General features: G+C 42.0%; 1 protein-coding gene across 3 annotated transcripts in view; it reads left to right on the top strand.

Moving 5' to 3' along the window:
- Positions 1–5502: 5502 nt before the first annotated feature.
- LOC125457301 (immunoglobulin-like domain-containing receptor 1) overlaps positions 5503–16222 on the top strand; it is a 54650-nt gene continuing 43930 nt past the window's right edge. For all 3 annotated transcript variants that reach the window (XM_048541338.2, XM_048541337.1, XM_048541336.2), the window contains exon 1: positions 5503–5786. In XM_048541338.2, coding sequence (XP_048397295.1) covers positions 5741–5786 — 46 coding nt within the window. In that variant the 5' untranslated portion in view covers positions 5503–5740. The remainder of the gene's footprint in view (positions 5787–16222) is intronic.

Here is a 16222-nt window from a genome sequence, read left to right as displayed (position 1 = left end):
GGCTGGATACATGGCAAAGCACAAATCTTACGGGGTTGACATGGAATGTAAAGAAGAAAAAAAATGAAGGCTTGTGGGGAGATCATTGCCCCTCTACCCTTGATCTGCTTGACTTTGATAAAACCATGACTGTTACTCTGGTTGTTCCCCCCTTGTACAGCCCTCACCTTCACTCTCTTAAATTCAAGGGATGAAAGCTTAAAAGGATATGATAAAAAAAATTTGATTAGCCATCCACCATTGGATCTGGCTGGATTGCTTAAAACATTAATTGGATATTGCTGTTATATGCCAAATCCACTCACTAATCTAGGATCATCCTGAAATGCAAAGATAGCTCCTGGCTTTGTACCTTTACTATAGTTTTATTTGCCTGTTCCCTCCACCCTACCTCCCAGAACAAGTGCAAAGAATTCAGACTTCTGTGACATGAAGATAAAGACAATATAATCAATTGTCTCTGCCACATTCTTCCTTTCCACTAGCCCAGTTGACCAAACATCCTTTAGTGCTTGCCCTGCCCTAGCTCTGAATTCTGAACTTGTATTAATTTCTTTCCTCTTTCAATATACCCTCTCTGAGCTCATTGTGTCTAGGAGACCCACTTCCCATTCCCTTGATCCTATTCACACTAAACTGCCCACCAGTCAGTTTGCCATCCTGGCCCTCACATTAGCCAGTACTATAAAGGGGTCTCTCTCCAACTGTTTGTCCATGCTCCCCCTTGAATCTGCTGTCTTCACATTTCTCCTCAAAACGAAAATCAACCCTTGATCCCAGCATTCTTGCAAACTACATTTCTATCTCCAATGCTACTCTCATACAAAAAAATGAAAAAACTGCGAATGTTGTAAATCAGGAAGAAAAACAGAAGTTGGAAAATCTCAGCAGGTCTGGTAGCATCTGTGAATAGAAATCAGAGCTAATATTTTGGGTTCGGTAACCCTTTCCCAGAACAGAGGATGAAGGGTCACCGGCCCTGAAATGTTAACTCTGATCTCTCATCATAGATGCTGCCAGACCTGTTGCGCTTTAACAACAATTTCTGTTTTTGCTACTCCCACAAATCCTGCAGGAACAGGTTATTGAGTTGAACAATTAGCCATGATCATAATGAATGGCAGAGCAGGCTTGAAAGGCCAAATGGCCACTCATGCTTCTATTTTCTATGGTTCTAATAAAATGTTGTGTCCTCTCAAATTCTTCCCATCTTCCCCAAAATTCTATGGTTAAATCTATCCCATTCAGGTTTCAACCCTGCCACAGTACTAAAACAGCTCTCATTAAAAAATCACAAATTTAATCCTACGTGACTGAGTCATGGATAGACTTTGCCTCTTCATCTTCTCAACCTGTCAGTAGCCTTTAACTAGTTGATCTCGCCATCCTTCAAGGATCTATCCATAGGCTTTTTCCCACTTTTCATATACATTCTGCCCCCAACCACCTTTAGCTGAACATGGTGTTAGTGTACCTGTGCATTCCTGACCACCCAGCTCAACCTCACTATCTCTCAACTCCTCTACCAATACTAAGTTAACAGACTGATTATTCAACATCCTGTAGATGATCATTTTCTCTAAAATCTTCAAAAATGAAGGTATTGATGCCTGCTTTAAACTCCAGTCTATAGCAATTTTGTGTTTCTCGTAACAGACTGAGATAACATTGATCTCTTTGCAACCTTGAATTCTCATGATCCTGAGATAGGCTTTAACTTCAACTATCTATTTCCACCTACACCACATTGCTAAACTCCACCTCATCTATTGCATAAACTCTGATTCATACCTTTAAGATTCACCCATTCCAATGCACTCCTGGTTAGTGTTGCTCATCTTGCCGTCTACAAACTTTAGGCCACCCAAAATTCTGATACTTATGCTTAAACTTGCAACAAGTACATTCCCATGCTCTCTGATGTACATTTGTTCCCAGTCAAGCAAATTCTAACTTTAAAATTCTCATCTTTGATTAGACATGCATTTATTGAATCACCCATTTGCCATCTCTAATTTTATCCAGCCCCACTAGCTTCTAAGATATGTACACTCTGTACACTCCTGTCATTCCAGTTTCTAGTGTATCCCTAAATTTTGATTGCTCCACCTTTGATGGCCATAGGCTCTAAACTCTGGAATAACCTCCTTAACACTTCTCTGCCTCCCGACCTCATTATCTTCCTTTAAAACATCACTTAAAAGTTATCTGCTTGCCCAAGCGTTTGGTCATTTGTCCTAATATTGCCTTACGTGGCTTGGTGCTGTACTTTGAAATATCTCGATGTGCTTTGTAAAGGCATGTAAATCAGAGATAGTGTCAACAAAGTGTGGAGCTGGAGGAACACTGCAGGTCAGGCAGCATCAGAGGAGACGGAAAGTTGACATTTCGGGTTTACACCCTTCATCAGGATATTTCATTATGTTGAAAATCTGTGCTACATGTTGTTGCTATTTCAGTAACAGTAACCATAACATGCCTGGATTAGTACAAAATCCAATATAGCCGATGAGTTTGGACTGAATACATCTTGCATGTCTGAAAGTGAAATCTAGTTCAGACCAGTGCCATCATTTCCAAGTTTTTTTTAAAACTAGTTATAGTTCACTCATGCCTTTTAGGGAAGGAAACCTGCTGTCTTTGCCCATTTGGGTCAATATGTAACTCCAGACCCATTAAAAGGTGTGTACGTGTGGCCTGACACAACTGCTTCTGAAATATCTTAATGGGCAATTTAGTTATTGGTTGGTATCAAATGGAAAAAAAAACGCATCTTCGCCGTCCTCTGATTGTTGAGGATGTGCAATACATGCTTGCCTTACCATCATTGTTCACCTCCAATAAGTTTAAAAATACAGCTCCAGAGGAGAGAGCAGCACCCAGCCCTGCTGAGTCTTCACCATCCCCCCAGACCTCCCCCTTACTGAGGACAAACAGTCAGTCCCCGATAAGGGGCCCACCTTAGTACCCCTCCACCCACACATCAATGAATACTGGTCACATTTGGACACTGAGCAGTTTTTCCACCAACTCCGCCTCCGCGCTTACTTCTTCAAACGTGAGCCTAACCCTTCCTCTACTGGCCCGTTCTCCCACCTCCAACACACCTCCTCCCCTGGACACCACCCCAAGGCCTCCTACCCCCCCCTCGACCTCTTCATCTCCAACTGCCATCGAGACATCAATCGCCTCAACCTCTCCACCCCTCTCACCCACTCCAAACTCTTCCTCTGTAGAACGTGCACCCCTCTGCTCCAATCCCAACCTCACCATAAAACCAACGGACAAGGGAGGCGCAGTTATAGTATGGCACACTGACCTCTACATCGCCGAGACCAGGCACCAACTCTCTGACACCACCTCCTACCACCCCCTTGATCATGACCCCACCCCTGACCACCAAAACATTATCTCCCAAACCATCCACAACCTCATCACCTCAGGTGACCTCCCATCTACAGCCTCCAACCGCATCGTTCCCCAAACCCACACTGCCCACTTCTATCCCCTTCCCAAAATCCACAAACCTGCCTGCCCTGTTGACCCATTTTCTCCACCTGTTCCTGCCCCACCGAACTTACCTTCACCGATTTCGACTCCATTTTCTTCCCCTTCGTCCAGGATCTCCCTACCTACGTCTGTGACACCACCCACGCCCTCCACCTCCTCCAGAACTTCCAATTCCCTGGCCCCCAACACCTCATTTTCACCATGGACATCCAGTCCCTATTCAGTTGCATTCCCCATACAGATGGCCTAAAGGCCCTCCACTTCTTCCTGTCCTGCAAGTGCGACCAGTCCCCCTCCACCAACACCCTCATCCGCTTAGCCGAACTCGTCCTCACCCTCAACAACTTCTCTTTCAATTCCTCCCACTTCCTACAGACAAAGGGGGTGGCCATGGGTACCCGCATGGGCCCAAGCTATGCCTGCCTCTTTGTAGGTTACGTGGAACAAGCCCTCGTCCGCACCAACACTGGCACTAAATCCCACCTGTTCCTCCGTTACATTGATGACTGTATTGGCACCGCCTCATGCTCCCATGAGGAACTCGAACAGTTCATCCACTTCACCAACACCTTCCACCCCAACCTTAAGTTCACCTGGACCATCTCTAATACCTCTCTCTCCTTCCTGGACCTCTCTGTCTCTATCTCCGGCAACCACCAAGAAACCGATAACCATTTCATGCCCACCGACTCGCACAGCTACCTAGAATACACCTCCTCCCACCCACGTTCCTACAAAAATGCTATCCCCTATTCCCAATTCCTTCATCTCCGCCACATCTGCTCCCAAAAAGAGGCATTCCACGCCCGTACATCTTAGATGTCCTCGTTTTTCAAGGACTGCAACTTGCCCCCCTCAGTGGTTCGGAACGCCCTGAACTGTCTCTCCCACATTTCCCGCAATTCATCCCTCACACCCCCTCCCTGCAATAACAACCAAAATAGAATCTCCCTCATCCTCACGTACCACCCTACCAACCTCCAGATCCAATGCATCATCCTCCAACACATCTGCCATCTGCAATCCGACCCCACCACCAAAGAAAGTTTTCCCTCCCCACCCTTATCTGCCTTCTGGAGGTGCCACTCTCTCGGTGACTCCCTTGTCCACTCCACATTCCCCTCCAGCCCACCTCACCTGGCACTTTCCCTGCAACTGCAGGAAGTGCTACACCTGCCCCCACACCTCCTCCCTCACCGCCATCCCAAACCCCAAGAAGACTTTCCATATTAAGCAGATGCTCACCTGCACATCTGCTAATGTGGTATACTGTATCCACTGTACCTGGTATGGCTACCTCTACGTTGGGGAAACCAAGCAGAGGCTTGGGGACTGCTTTTCAGAACACCTACGCTCAGTTCACACTAAACAACTGCACTCCCCAGTTGCAAACCATTTCAACTCCCCCTCCCATTCTGCAGACGACATGCCTATCCTGGGCCTCCTGCAGTGCCACAACGATGCTACCCGAAGGTTGCACGAACAACAACTCATATTTCGCTTGGGAACCCTGCAGCCCAATGGTGTCAATGTGGATTTCACAAGCTTCAAAATATCTCCTCCCTTACTGCAGCCCAAAACCAACCCATCTCCTCCCCCCACCTCCTTCTCCAACTACTACCCTCATCCCGCCCCCTTGACTTGTCCATCCTCCCTACTTCCCCACTTACATTCACCTTTAGTGGCTCCATCCCGGCCTCTTTGACCTTTCTTCTCCTCTATGCATCTTCTGTCCCCTTCCCCACCCCGATTTCTGAAGAAGGGTTTGGACCCGAAACGTCAGCTTTCCTGCTCCTCTGATGTTGCTTGGCCTGCTGTGTTCATCCAGCTCTACACCTGGTTGTCCCAGATTCTCCAGCGTCTGCAGTTCCTAAAAAAATCTGATTTAGACCACTGATTCGGTTACAGCTGGGGCATTTTCACTAAAACGCCTGGTTTGGCCACATTTTTTTTGAAGCGGGCCGCCCGTCAGGGAGTGCCTGTGAGATCATGTGCTCTACCTGTTGAGCGAGTGGGGACGAGGACTTTTATTGTGGAAGCAGGAGAGTAGTGAGCCTTGTCCCGGAGCACAAAAAAACCGGTTCCACAGGGGTGAACAAAACGCAGTAGGCAGGCTGCCGAGTTTACTGCCGCAACTCTGCACTAGAAGGGACAAGTCCCTACACCTGCGATGACTTTGAAAAAGTGAAGTAATCGGCGGCGAGTTTAAAGAAAGCGACTGAAAGCAGCGATGAAGAAACTCTGCGCCTACATCGTTTTCTCCCTCACTCAAACAGGTAGGAACAGCGATGGGGAGGAGGCATCTGCGAATGGGCCTCAACTGGATAACGTGGAAAAAGATTCACATCCTTTGTGAATAAATATGTTGAATGATCGTGTTATCACTGACCATGTGTATATTGTGTAAACCTCGTAGCTTCAATGTTTCAAAACGCCTCAATCATGGCTTCTAGTTTTTATTTAGACCTGGGCGCGCCTGCGTGCTGGGGACGGTGAACAGGTGAGTGAGAGTTGATCCAATGTTAAATCTCAAGACCCTACAAAGTTATTACCTACCCCTCAGTGAGTGAGATTGTCGCAGCTTTAAATACACTTTGGAGGAGTTTAACTTCGAACAAACTGACCCAATCCCCCGTTTGGATTCACTGGATGTCCTTCTGATGATTGGTTTATTTATGTGATCTTTACTGGATACGCTGCAATCCAGCAACCAAAATCTCGAAAATATTCTCTGTTTAAAGAATACTTAATGAATCTCTTGCTTTTTTTTTAATGTGAGCAAAGCTTCACAAAATAATTTCCTTTTGTGGGTTCTGGGAGTTTCTTGAACTCGTCCAATATGGCAGGTGTTGGAGCAGGGTGAGCTCATCGTCTTCTTTGCTCCTCCTATACTTTTTAGTTACAGCGTATTACAGAGACTGTTACCACCTCAGGTACACTGTCGTGTTTGGTTGTTTATCCATTTGGGCAGTGCCTTATGCGGAAACTTTAAAAAAATGCTGGAGAAGAAATTCAAATACACGTCTTCCTAAAACAGTTTCCAATACTTAATCACAAGACCCAACGCATTCATTTCATGCTGTTTGTTAAACTAATGTCAAGTAAAAGTGACCACTTTTAACAAGAGACTCTCATTTATCTTTTCTCCCTCACCCCCCCCCTCCCCTCTTTTACACTGAATACTGTTACAGTTACAAGGTTTGATGTTTTGGGAATGCATTTTAACGTTTAGGCTAAAGTGGAAGACAATTGTGTGCTTGTTCTGATGTTTGCCCGAGGATAATAGGTTTGATTTGTTTTACTGGGAAGAGTGAGCAAGTCATTTGTGCTTGCAGACATAGCAACAATCTACATGTTGGGCAGTGGAGCTTGAAAATCTCGAGCCCTGGGAATGTGTTGAGGATATTGGGTTGTAAAAATGTTACAATTTAGCTAACCATTCAGTTCCAAGATGAAGTAGAAAGTTGGGCTGTAAAACATTGCTAATTTAGCATTTCTACCTCAATACAAAGGCCACATGATTTACATTGATTGCAGAGAGACCCGTTCTGATGATCAGATCATAGGCTTTTGTATAATGTCACTGAATAACAGACAGCTTTACATAGCCAGCAGAGAAACAGATCACTCAGCTTCACAAACTACCACAGCTGGATGCCAGAGGGACACAGGCTAGAGGAAGCGATATATCCTGTATTGTGGATTATGTGAGATTCACCCTTGTGTTGCTCCAGGATGCATCCCTAGGACAGACTTTTTTGCCTGTGTTGGATGTTGGAAACACCAGAAACAAAACAAAGCTCCTGAACATAGTTCTTCAAAGTTACTGGTCAGTAAAATGTGGTATTGGTCCCATTGGGAGCCTGGAACAGCTGTAGACTTGTTGCCACAAGAGCTATCATTGGTTAGTATCAATGGAGAGTTTAGTTTTTGTATTGTTTAAAATCTAAGTTGCCTACAAAAAGTGTTTGGCCACTCTATACAGTAAAATTGAAATCTTGTCATACTTTCCATCTATTAACTGCAAGCTCTTCTAATTTTAAAAAAAACAGCCTTAGTAGAGACCATAAAACTGGTTGAGAAGTTTTGCTGGATTTTCTGCTTCTGTAAGTAGATGTTGATTTTTAGTAAAACTAGGATCCAGTTTTACCCAGCTTTTTAAGTAAATGCAATACTCTTCCTTAGTATTGCTGCCTTCTGAAGGAGTTGTCTCCAGTGTGACTTGCTGGATTTAGCCTTCTACCTTTAGTCAAATATTATATGTTGCATTTTTATCTACAAGTCTGGAGCTTGTACTGTTTACTGTTTAGTTAACAAACTATTCCCAAATGAGATAACAAGGTGTGGAGCTGGATGAACACAGCAGGCCGAGCAGGAAGGCTGATGTTTCAGGCCTAGACCCTGAAGGGTCTAGGCCTGAAACATCAGCCTTCCTGCTCCTATGATGCTGCTTGGCCTGCTGTGCTGATCCGCTTCTACACCTTGTTATCTCAGGTTCTCCAACATCAGTAGTTCCTACAATCTCTCTTTGAAAAAATGAAATGTTATTCCCAAATGAAATGCTTATACAGGTCAAGTTGACTTGACTTTATGCTTTCCAATTTGCCTTTTTATTAACCTCACCGTGAATAAATGGCAATGATGATACTCCCTAAATTTTCTATTCGGTCAATAACTTATCATTGCCTGGCTTCAAGCAAGCATATCTCTCATAATCAATATTGTACTGAAAATCAGTTGGCAACACAGTACTGAAATGGGATTGCACTGTCTGACATCAACAATTGTTCCTTACTTTGCATTGGGCCTGCAGATCGAGGCTATCAATTTGTTTTGAATTTGGTGCACTTGTATCTTACTGCTTGTGTAATTGTATTCCAGTGCTCCAGCATTGTCATGTAAATGTTGATATCCTATTTAGATAAAAGTATACATACAGTATACATTATTTGCTCCAAATAATATTTGAAATAGTTGAGGCTGGATCTATTGAAACAATGAATCTAAACCTTTTTCACCTGTTAGTGTACATTATGCTTTATGCAATAAAGGGCTGTGCTAAGATTTTCAGTTGTTGATGTCATGGTTACAAGTGAAACTTGGTTCACAAAAGCATTTTTTGTCTTGCTCTTCACTTTTCCTTCCTGATTCTACTATCTGCCCCACCCAAACTGCTATAGTTGTAGCATGACCAAATCGCTGATACATTTTTTTTTGCTTCCAAAACCACCACCACCACCAACCCCCCCCCCCGTTCTGGTATCTTTCCTTCAGGCACCTCAGGTTTTTTTTCCAACCCTTCTTTAAAATCACTTTTCTCCCCTGCCTTTCCACTTCCATGTTTCTCCCTCCTTTATTCCTCAACTACTAAACTGAGCAGCCCTTTTTGATTACAAGGTGCAGAGCTGAATGAACACAGGCCTAGCAGCATCAGAGGAGCAGGAAAGCCGACATTTGGGTCTAGACCCTTCTTCAGAAATGGAGGAGTGGAAGGGAGATTTGAAGTAAATAGGGAGAGAGGGGGAGGCGGATAGAAGAGAAGATAGTGGAGAGTAGATAGACCAGTCAAAGAGGCGGGGATGGAGCCAGTAAAGGTGTGTAGGTGGAGAGGAGATAGGTCAGTCCAGGGAGGACGGACAGGTCAAGGGAGCAGGATGAGGTTAGGAGGTAGGAGATGGGGGTGGGGCTTGAGGTGGAGGGAGGGGATAGGTGGGAGGAAGGACAAGTTAGGGAGGCGAGGACAAGCTGGTCTGGTATTGGGATGTGGTAGGGGGAGGGGAGATTTTGAAGCTTGTGAAGTCCATATTGATACTGTAATGTCAGTCCTCCCCACATTCATGTCATTCCACATGATTTCTTTTTCACTTGAAATCCTGGATAATTACAACCAGTAATGTAGTCCTCACTTTCCTCATTCTTGTACTCCTTTCTAATTCTGTTTCCTTGTTGTGCACTCTGTCATTGCCTTGAGACAACAGTTTGTCCTCAATGACATTTTCAAACACCCAAATGTGTAGTCATTTGGTACTAGTTTCATCATGGTATTTTTATAGTTACCGGTCTGTGCAAGTGCTCTCACCTCCATCTGATGTTCTTGATTTTAAAATCCTTGCTCGATCCATCCTGATGGTTCCTCCAGTTTCACACTGCTTGTGTCTAAACAGTGCAAATGGAAGGTATCTGAATGCCAAAGAATTATATGCTCTTGCCAGAGCTGACTAGTAAGACCGTAAGGTCTTCTTTCCTCCTGTAAAACCTCCACCAGTTTAGGTTGAAGAATAAAAATAATCCTAGCTTTTAGCAGCCATAAATATTTCCTCTAATAAGTGCAGGCTTCTCAAGGATATTCTATAACTTTGATTTGTTACCATCCACTGAAGTGCGTTTGCCATTCCTACTTCTCTTTACAATCAGTGAAATGATGTTGAGTACAGAAGCAAGAATGCCTAGTGGCAATTATTCAAGACCTTTCGGTGAGACCACACCTGAAGTTTTGTGTGTAGTTTTGGTCCCCTTTATCTGAGGACAGTTGTTCTCACTATGGAGGAAGTACAATGAAGGTTTACCAGACTGATTCCTGCCATTGCAGGAATCAATGTATAAAGAGACTAGATCAGTTAAGATTCTATTCACTGGAACTTAGTTGGGGATGGGGGTTGCTGTGTGGAAACCTACAACATTCTAATTGGATTAAACAGGGTAAACTCTAAGAATATTATAATGACTAGATCACAGTTTAAGAACACAGGATAGGTCATTTAGTACTGAAATGAGGACAAATTTCTCCCCCCACAGAGTGGTGCGTCTCCCCCATCCCAGTCACAAGGAGCCCAGGACCTAATCAGTGTTTTACACGCAACACTATTCTGCACCCGTCTCTTCCTTTGTATCAGCTTCCTTACAAACCAATTCTTGAATTAACTTGACTGGTGACTTGCTGTTTAAAGAAGTGTTGGGGAGTTTCTTGGTTGTCTGACACCAACTAAGTATCTGGTAATTATCTTATTACTGATTCATTGTGCAATCAGGCTGTGCATCAAGTGGTGGTTGTCATTACTTGCATTCCAACAGTGACTACACTTCCAAAAAATATTTGAGATGTTATGATGTCAGATTCGTCCTCCAATGTCTCTGATTCTTGTAGGAAACTGTGGAAGGTACAAATGACATGACAGCATTTCAAGCCATCTGCTACCTTGGGTAAGCTCGGAAACGTGGAATATTGTCCTATCAGTGGGTTGTACTATTGCCATTCTCCACCATTCAAAATATTAAAAATGGCAGCATAAAAGGATAATGAAGTACTGAAATCTACAAAAACAACAAAAGATAATATTCTTTCATGAGACCTATTCCAGTCTGGCCTGTATAATTCCCCTTTTTTTGGTATCTTTGATCCTTAGTGATTTTGCAAGTGAATATAGAGGTAGTCCTTACTTTGCATTCCATTTGAACAATATTCATTCACAGTAATTCCACGTTCCTTGTGCAGGTGCCACGAAGTTTTACTTTGATATCGTATCTTAATATTTTACTTGGCTGGGGTGAATAGGAGATTTTAGATCATAAAACAGTTGACACATATCAGTATGGGTTATCTTAATGGACCAGCTTATTTTCTTCCTATCTTTTTCATATTCTGAACAATTTGTTATTCTGACAAGGTATCACCATGTTCACTTGTTGCATGATGAGGTCTACTTCTTAAACTATTGGTGTGTTGGGCTGGTACTGTGCTTTTGTTCATTCTAAAGTCAACAGAGAGCTTGCTTATAGATAAGATCTCCACTGTTTTTAATTATGTGCATGCCAAATGCCAGTTTAATAGACTGATTATTCTCCAAACCCTTATCACCATTTTTCATATTAAACTTTGTCAAATAAATTATTTATTCTTTCCTTTTTTATCTAAAGCAACAGCTAAGAAATACCTCAGTTTCAAAACCATCGCCTTTTATTTTTGAATCCCTTTGTAGCATCGGCTCTCTTCAGGTTTGCCAAAATCTTTGCGTGTATCCAAATCTTAGTTATTTCACTATTGGCCCGCTCCCTCTTTTTCACATTCTTGTATTTGGAAATATAATAAAAGATACTACTTAAAACTTACCTCTTTATCAAGCTTCTGGTCATCTCCCTGAAATCATCTTGCATGGCTTGGTGTCAGATTTTGTTTGCACAACACTTATGAGAAGTATTCTGAGGTTTTACAATGTTAAAGAAGCTATGTCAGTGCAAGCTGTCTTTTCTATTGGATGACATGATGAGTTGAGCTAACTAACAAGCGAACCTTTTGGAAATAGATTTGTGTCTGACCTAACTTCTGTTTATTTCTACATACTGTGAGATAAATTATTGCAACGCTCTCTCTCACTGCTGCTTTGGTTGTTTAATCAGACAACTGAACAGTCAGAGGTGGTAGGAACTGCAGATGCTGGAGAATCTGAGATAACAAGGTGCAGAGCTGGATGAACGCGGCAGGTCAAGCAGCATCAGAGGAGCAGGAAGGCTGACATTTTGGGCCTGGACCCTTCAGGGGTTAGGCCTTCAGGGGCTAGACCCCTGAAAGGTCTAGGCCTAAAACGTCAGCCCTTCCTGCTGCTTGGCCTGCTGTGTTCATCCAGCTCTATACCTTGTTATCGTTGAACAGTTCCGGCTGCTGCTGAGTTATAAAGCAGGCCTCTAAAATCTTGGCAATAGAAATCAAGAACGACTCTGAAACACTTTGGTCTGTAGGTTTTTGTTTTAAACCTCCCCTTTTGGGGGAAAAACACATTAATTGTAATTGTCCATCCATGTTGTGTTGTGCCATTCTACCAGCAGTTAAACCAGCAGAAGTCACGAATACCCTATGGATGAAGCCACAATTTCAGTTAGTATGTGTTGGGGCTTAATTAAAACTTAATTCAGAAATTTAAAAAAAACACTCTCCATTACATCTTTATTTTTATGGCAGGTTTGTTGGCAAGTGTTGTTTAATATTTTATATTCAGTTTGCCAATGCTTTTCATTGGATTATGATTTCCTTATGCTTTATGTATTGCCATCCATTTTAAATATAAAACAAACTCAATTATGATGCCAACATTGTATCAATTATTCTTTTTGATATCTATCTTGATTATTTTCTTAGCTGTTACAAGCCAAAACTTTCAATGGCAGGTTTTCATATGATAGCAACAGAAGAACTCTCATTTTGAACAATTGAGAATTTCTGGAATAAGAATTTTGAAATCCTGTAAAGGAACTAAATGGCAGTGTTACAAACAATAAACTGTTCCTGATAGCTGTGGCAACAAGACTTTTTTTAAAATGCTGAAAGTTTTTTTTGAGAAAGGTGAGTTTTAGAATTAAAGCCATATGCATAACACATTTCAATGGACATTTCAACCCTTAGTATTCTCATTCTGTTTAGAAAGCTGCAAAGCAGTTTTTTCCATTGGGGGAGAAATAGAGGTTTTAAGCTGTCTTCAGTTTTCAGCAAGTAAAGGGTACTAGCGCTCAAATAGCAAGAATTAACAATGAGTTCAAACTAATTCTTTTGAATTTACTTCACCTCTGGGCGCACCAGTTTCCTCCCGCAGTCCAGAGATGTGCAGGCTTGGTGGACTGGCCATGCTAAATTGCCCGTAGTGCTCAGGGATGTTTAGGTTAGGTGGGATGGACATGGGGAAATGTAGGGGCAGGAGAATAAGTTGGGCTGGGATGTTCTTTGGTGGGGTGTGGACTTGTTGGGCCGAATGGCCTGTTTCCCTGCTGTCGGACGACTTTGATTCTAATTATTACAGAGAGAAGGAGGTCATTTGACTCATTGTCTTTGCATGGCTCTCTGAATATACTGAATGCTGCACCTCTACCTTCTCCCCATAATCCTGCATGGTCTTTCCATTTCAGACAATAATCCAATTCTCTTTTTGAACTTTTTAAACATATTTTTATTTAATCTGTTTTTCTAATCAGCTTGTTCAGGGATGCTACTAAACACTGCAGACTCAATGGCTCATTGGAAGGCTGAATGGTAATGACAATACAATGCCACTGAGTTACAGGCCAAAAGCCTCATTGTATAAGGAAACTATAACTTGAAGTGGTAAGGAAGGAGATACCCCGTCAATTGTAACAGGCAAGAGGTGTCAGGCTATAGTCAACAGTTGTTTTAAGATTTGACTCAAATGCAGAGTTAGAGTTACAAGAAGCCCCTTTAATGAAGCTGTGGTTACCAACTCATTCAATTTTATCACTGGATGGTGGTGCGCATCTATAGTGTGTGGAATGGATCAGTTAAAATGTTCCCTGGTTTCTTTAACATAATGAGTAAAGTGAGGTTATGCAATTTGAGTATTCTACCTGCTTCAGGTTTCAGGATGACATACTGAAATAACATGTTAAAAAAGTACATGTTTTCTTGTAATAAAGGGAAAGAAATTTTGAGGGGAAAAAAGAATAACTGCATGGCTAATTTACCCATTCATTTTCTCATAATATAAAAGTCTTAGAATGCAGAAATAAGAGATGATGAGTACATCATACTTGACACAACAGATCAGCAATAAAATAACATATTTAACCAAACGGCTATTGACAAAAGACTAAGTTGTAGCCATGGACTTTATTGTATGAGGGGAGAAAGAAACCCATCTTGCACTTATACATACCAGAACTTGATTTAGCCAGTCAACGACAATGTATCGTAAAGAGAACATAGTGAACAAGATAAAGGAGGAATGTATATAAACTGGACTGTGAGCAACAGCTGAATCTCTAACTGGCAATGGAAGAAGTTTGATTACTCATGAATTTCGGGAGATGTGTGAAAATATGAATATTTTGTGGGAATGCACAAAACAGTGGTAAAGCTGTGGACATGGAATAAATGAAAGAAACATGATTACAGATGAGATGCTTCATAAAATCCTGGTGAACAATGATCAAGCATGTAAACTGCCAATGCCAGGGCAGATGTCAGTATGAAGAGTTCCATGCAAGTGGTTGGAGGCTGTAGTCCATATCAGTTGGTTTTCAGAGAAATCCAAAAGTTTCTTTGGTAATGAGTGATCATCCCCTGGCCTGGGATGTGACCACAATTTAGCTTCAGTTTCTCTGAGAGCTTGAATCACCTATGTGTGGATAAGAGGACATCACTGAAACTGATGTTTTGAAAATGAGGAAGGTCAACAGAAATAAATTTTAATCAGTGAGACAGTGTTTTCCAAAAGAGTAGTGCAGAAATGTCAAGGTAAGGTAGTGGTGAAAAGGTCATTTTACAGCGTGCCTTCCAAACTGCATTCCTCTGGGTTAATTGGCACTAATTACACCCATGCAGAATCTGAACAACTCCTAGAAAGTGGTGGGACACTATGAACTTCACATACTCATGTTGGACAATTTTATGAGGATCAGAATATGGCAGGTAGTCAATAAAGGTGGAGCTGGAAATACACAGCAGGTCTGACCGCATCAGAGAGCAGGAAAGTCAATGTCTCAGGCTGAAACCCAGATAGAGGGCTGACTGAACATGACGAAGTGAGACTGAGGACAAGAACTGAAAACAGGCACCAAAGTGACACACATGCCAGTGAATGAAGGAATTCTCCAGAGAAAGCCACTAATAATACAAACACTTGGCTAAATATGAAAGGAGAGAGTCAGAAGGAAAATTCCATGGATTCACAAGCTGAAGTAACGATGTGGAAGGTCAGAAAATGTAATTGAAGTTCTGAGGGTGAACATGGCCCTAGGAAAAGACGACAAACTTGTAAAAGCAAATCTGACCATGGATGTGGGATATCTTGCAATAGTTCTGAATGGGATAGGAGGGTGAGTAGAAGTCATGGTTTGATGATAATATAAACTTCAGAACAGATTGGGAATACACAAAGCAGTGTTATGATTGAGAAGTTGCAGTGCCTATTAAACGAACTAGCAGGTAAATTGGTGGGAGATGCCATTCAAAAAGACTTAGAGTGAGAAAGGAATTTCGGATGCCCACCTTGTCCAAATGGAATATGAAAACAAGTGTTCCTGACTGGTGTATTATAAGGTAATATTACAAAGTAAGATGTAGACTGCTGAAGGATTGTTTGTATAACTTTAACTGAAATTTATTCGAGTGGAATCTTAATATAGTTAGTCAGGTGATTGGGTTAACTGATTAAATACTTGACTAGGCATATGTAAATGGTGAATAGGTATGATGGGGTGTGGAAGAACTGTAAAAGTGAGTACTTAATAAACTCTGTCCTCAAACAAATGTGTGTTCGTTTTTTGACTCATAGTCTCGATCTGGATGCATCCCCTGCTAATAAAGCTAGGAATTGTTGCTAGGAAATGTTTTGTAAACTATGATCCAAACTGTCCTGCCAATTTGAAACTACTTTAGCAATAATAAATCCAACTACCTGCGCTCCTGTGTTTTGCCTTCATAGTCATATCTTTTATTTTATGTTGTGTCTGCATATTCTTTGTGCCAATAAATTACCTCACATCTCTGCATTGATTTTCCTTTTGCCACTTGTCTGCTTATTCCATCAACTTGCCTATATCCTTTTGAGTTTCTACGCTTATCCTCCTTCCAGTTAACAATGTTCACATGGCTTCCAAGCTGTGTATCATTTATAAATTTTGAAGTTGTGCTCTGTGTATACAAATCTATTATTAAATGGGAGAGATTACAGAAAAGATTTACCAGGATATTGTTGGGAATGGAGGGTTTCGA

The sequence above is a fragment of the Stegostoma tigrinum genome, chromosome 12, assembly GCF_030684315.1.
Source record: "Stegostoma tigrinum isolate sSteTig4 chromosome 12, sSteTig4.hap1, whole genome shotgun sequence".
In the NCBI taxonomy this organism is placed as follows: domain Eukaryota; kingdom Metazoa; phylum Chordata; class Chondrichthyes; order Orectolobiformes; family Stegostomatidae; genus Stegostoma; species Stegostoma tigrinum.
The sequence above is the reverse complement of the archived record's forward strand: the minus strand, read 5'-3'. Positions and strand labels throughout refer to the sequence as shown.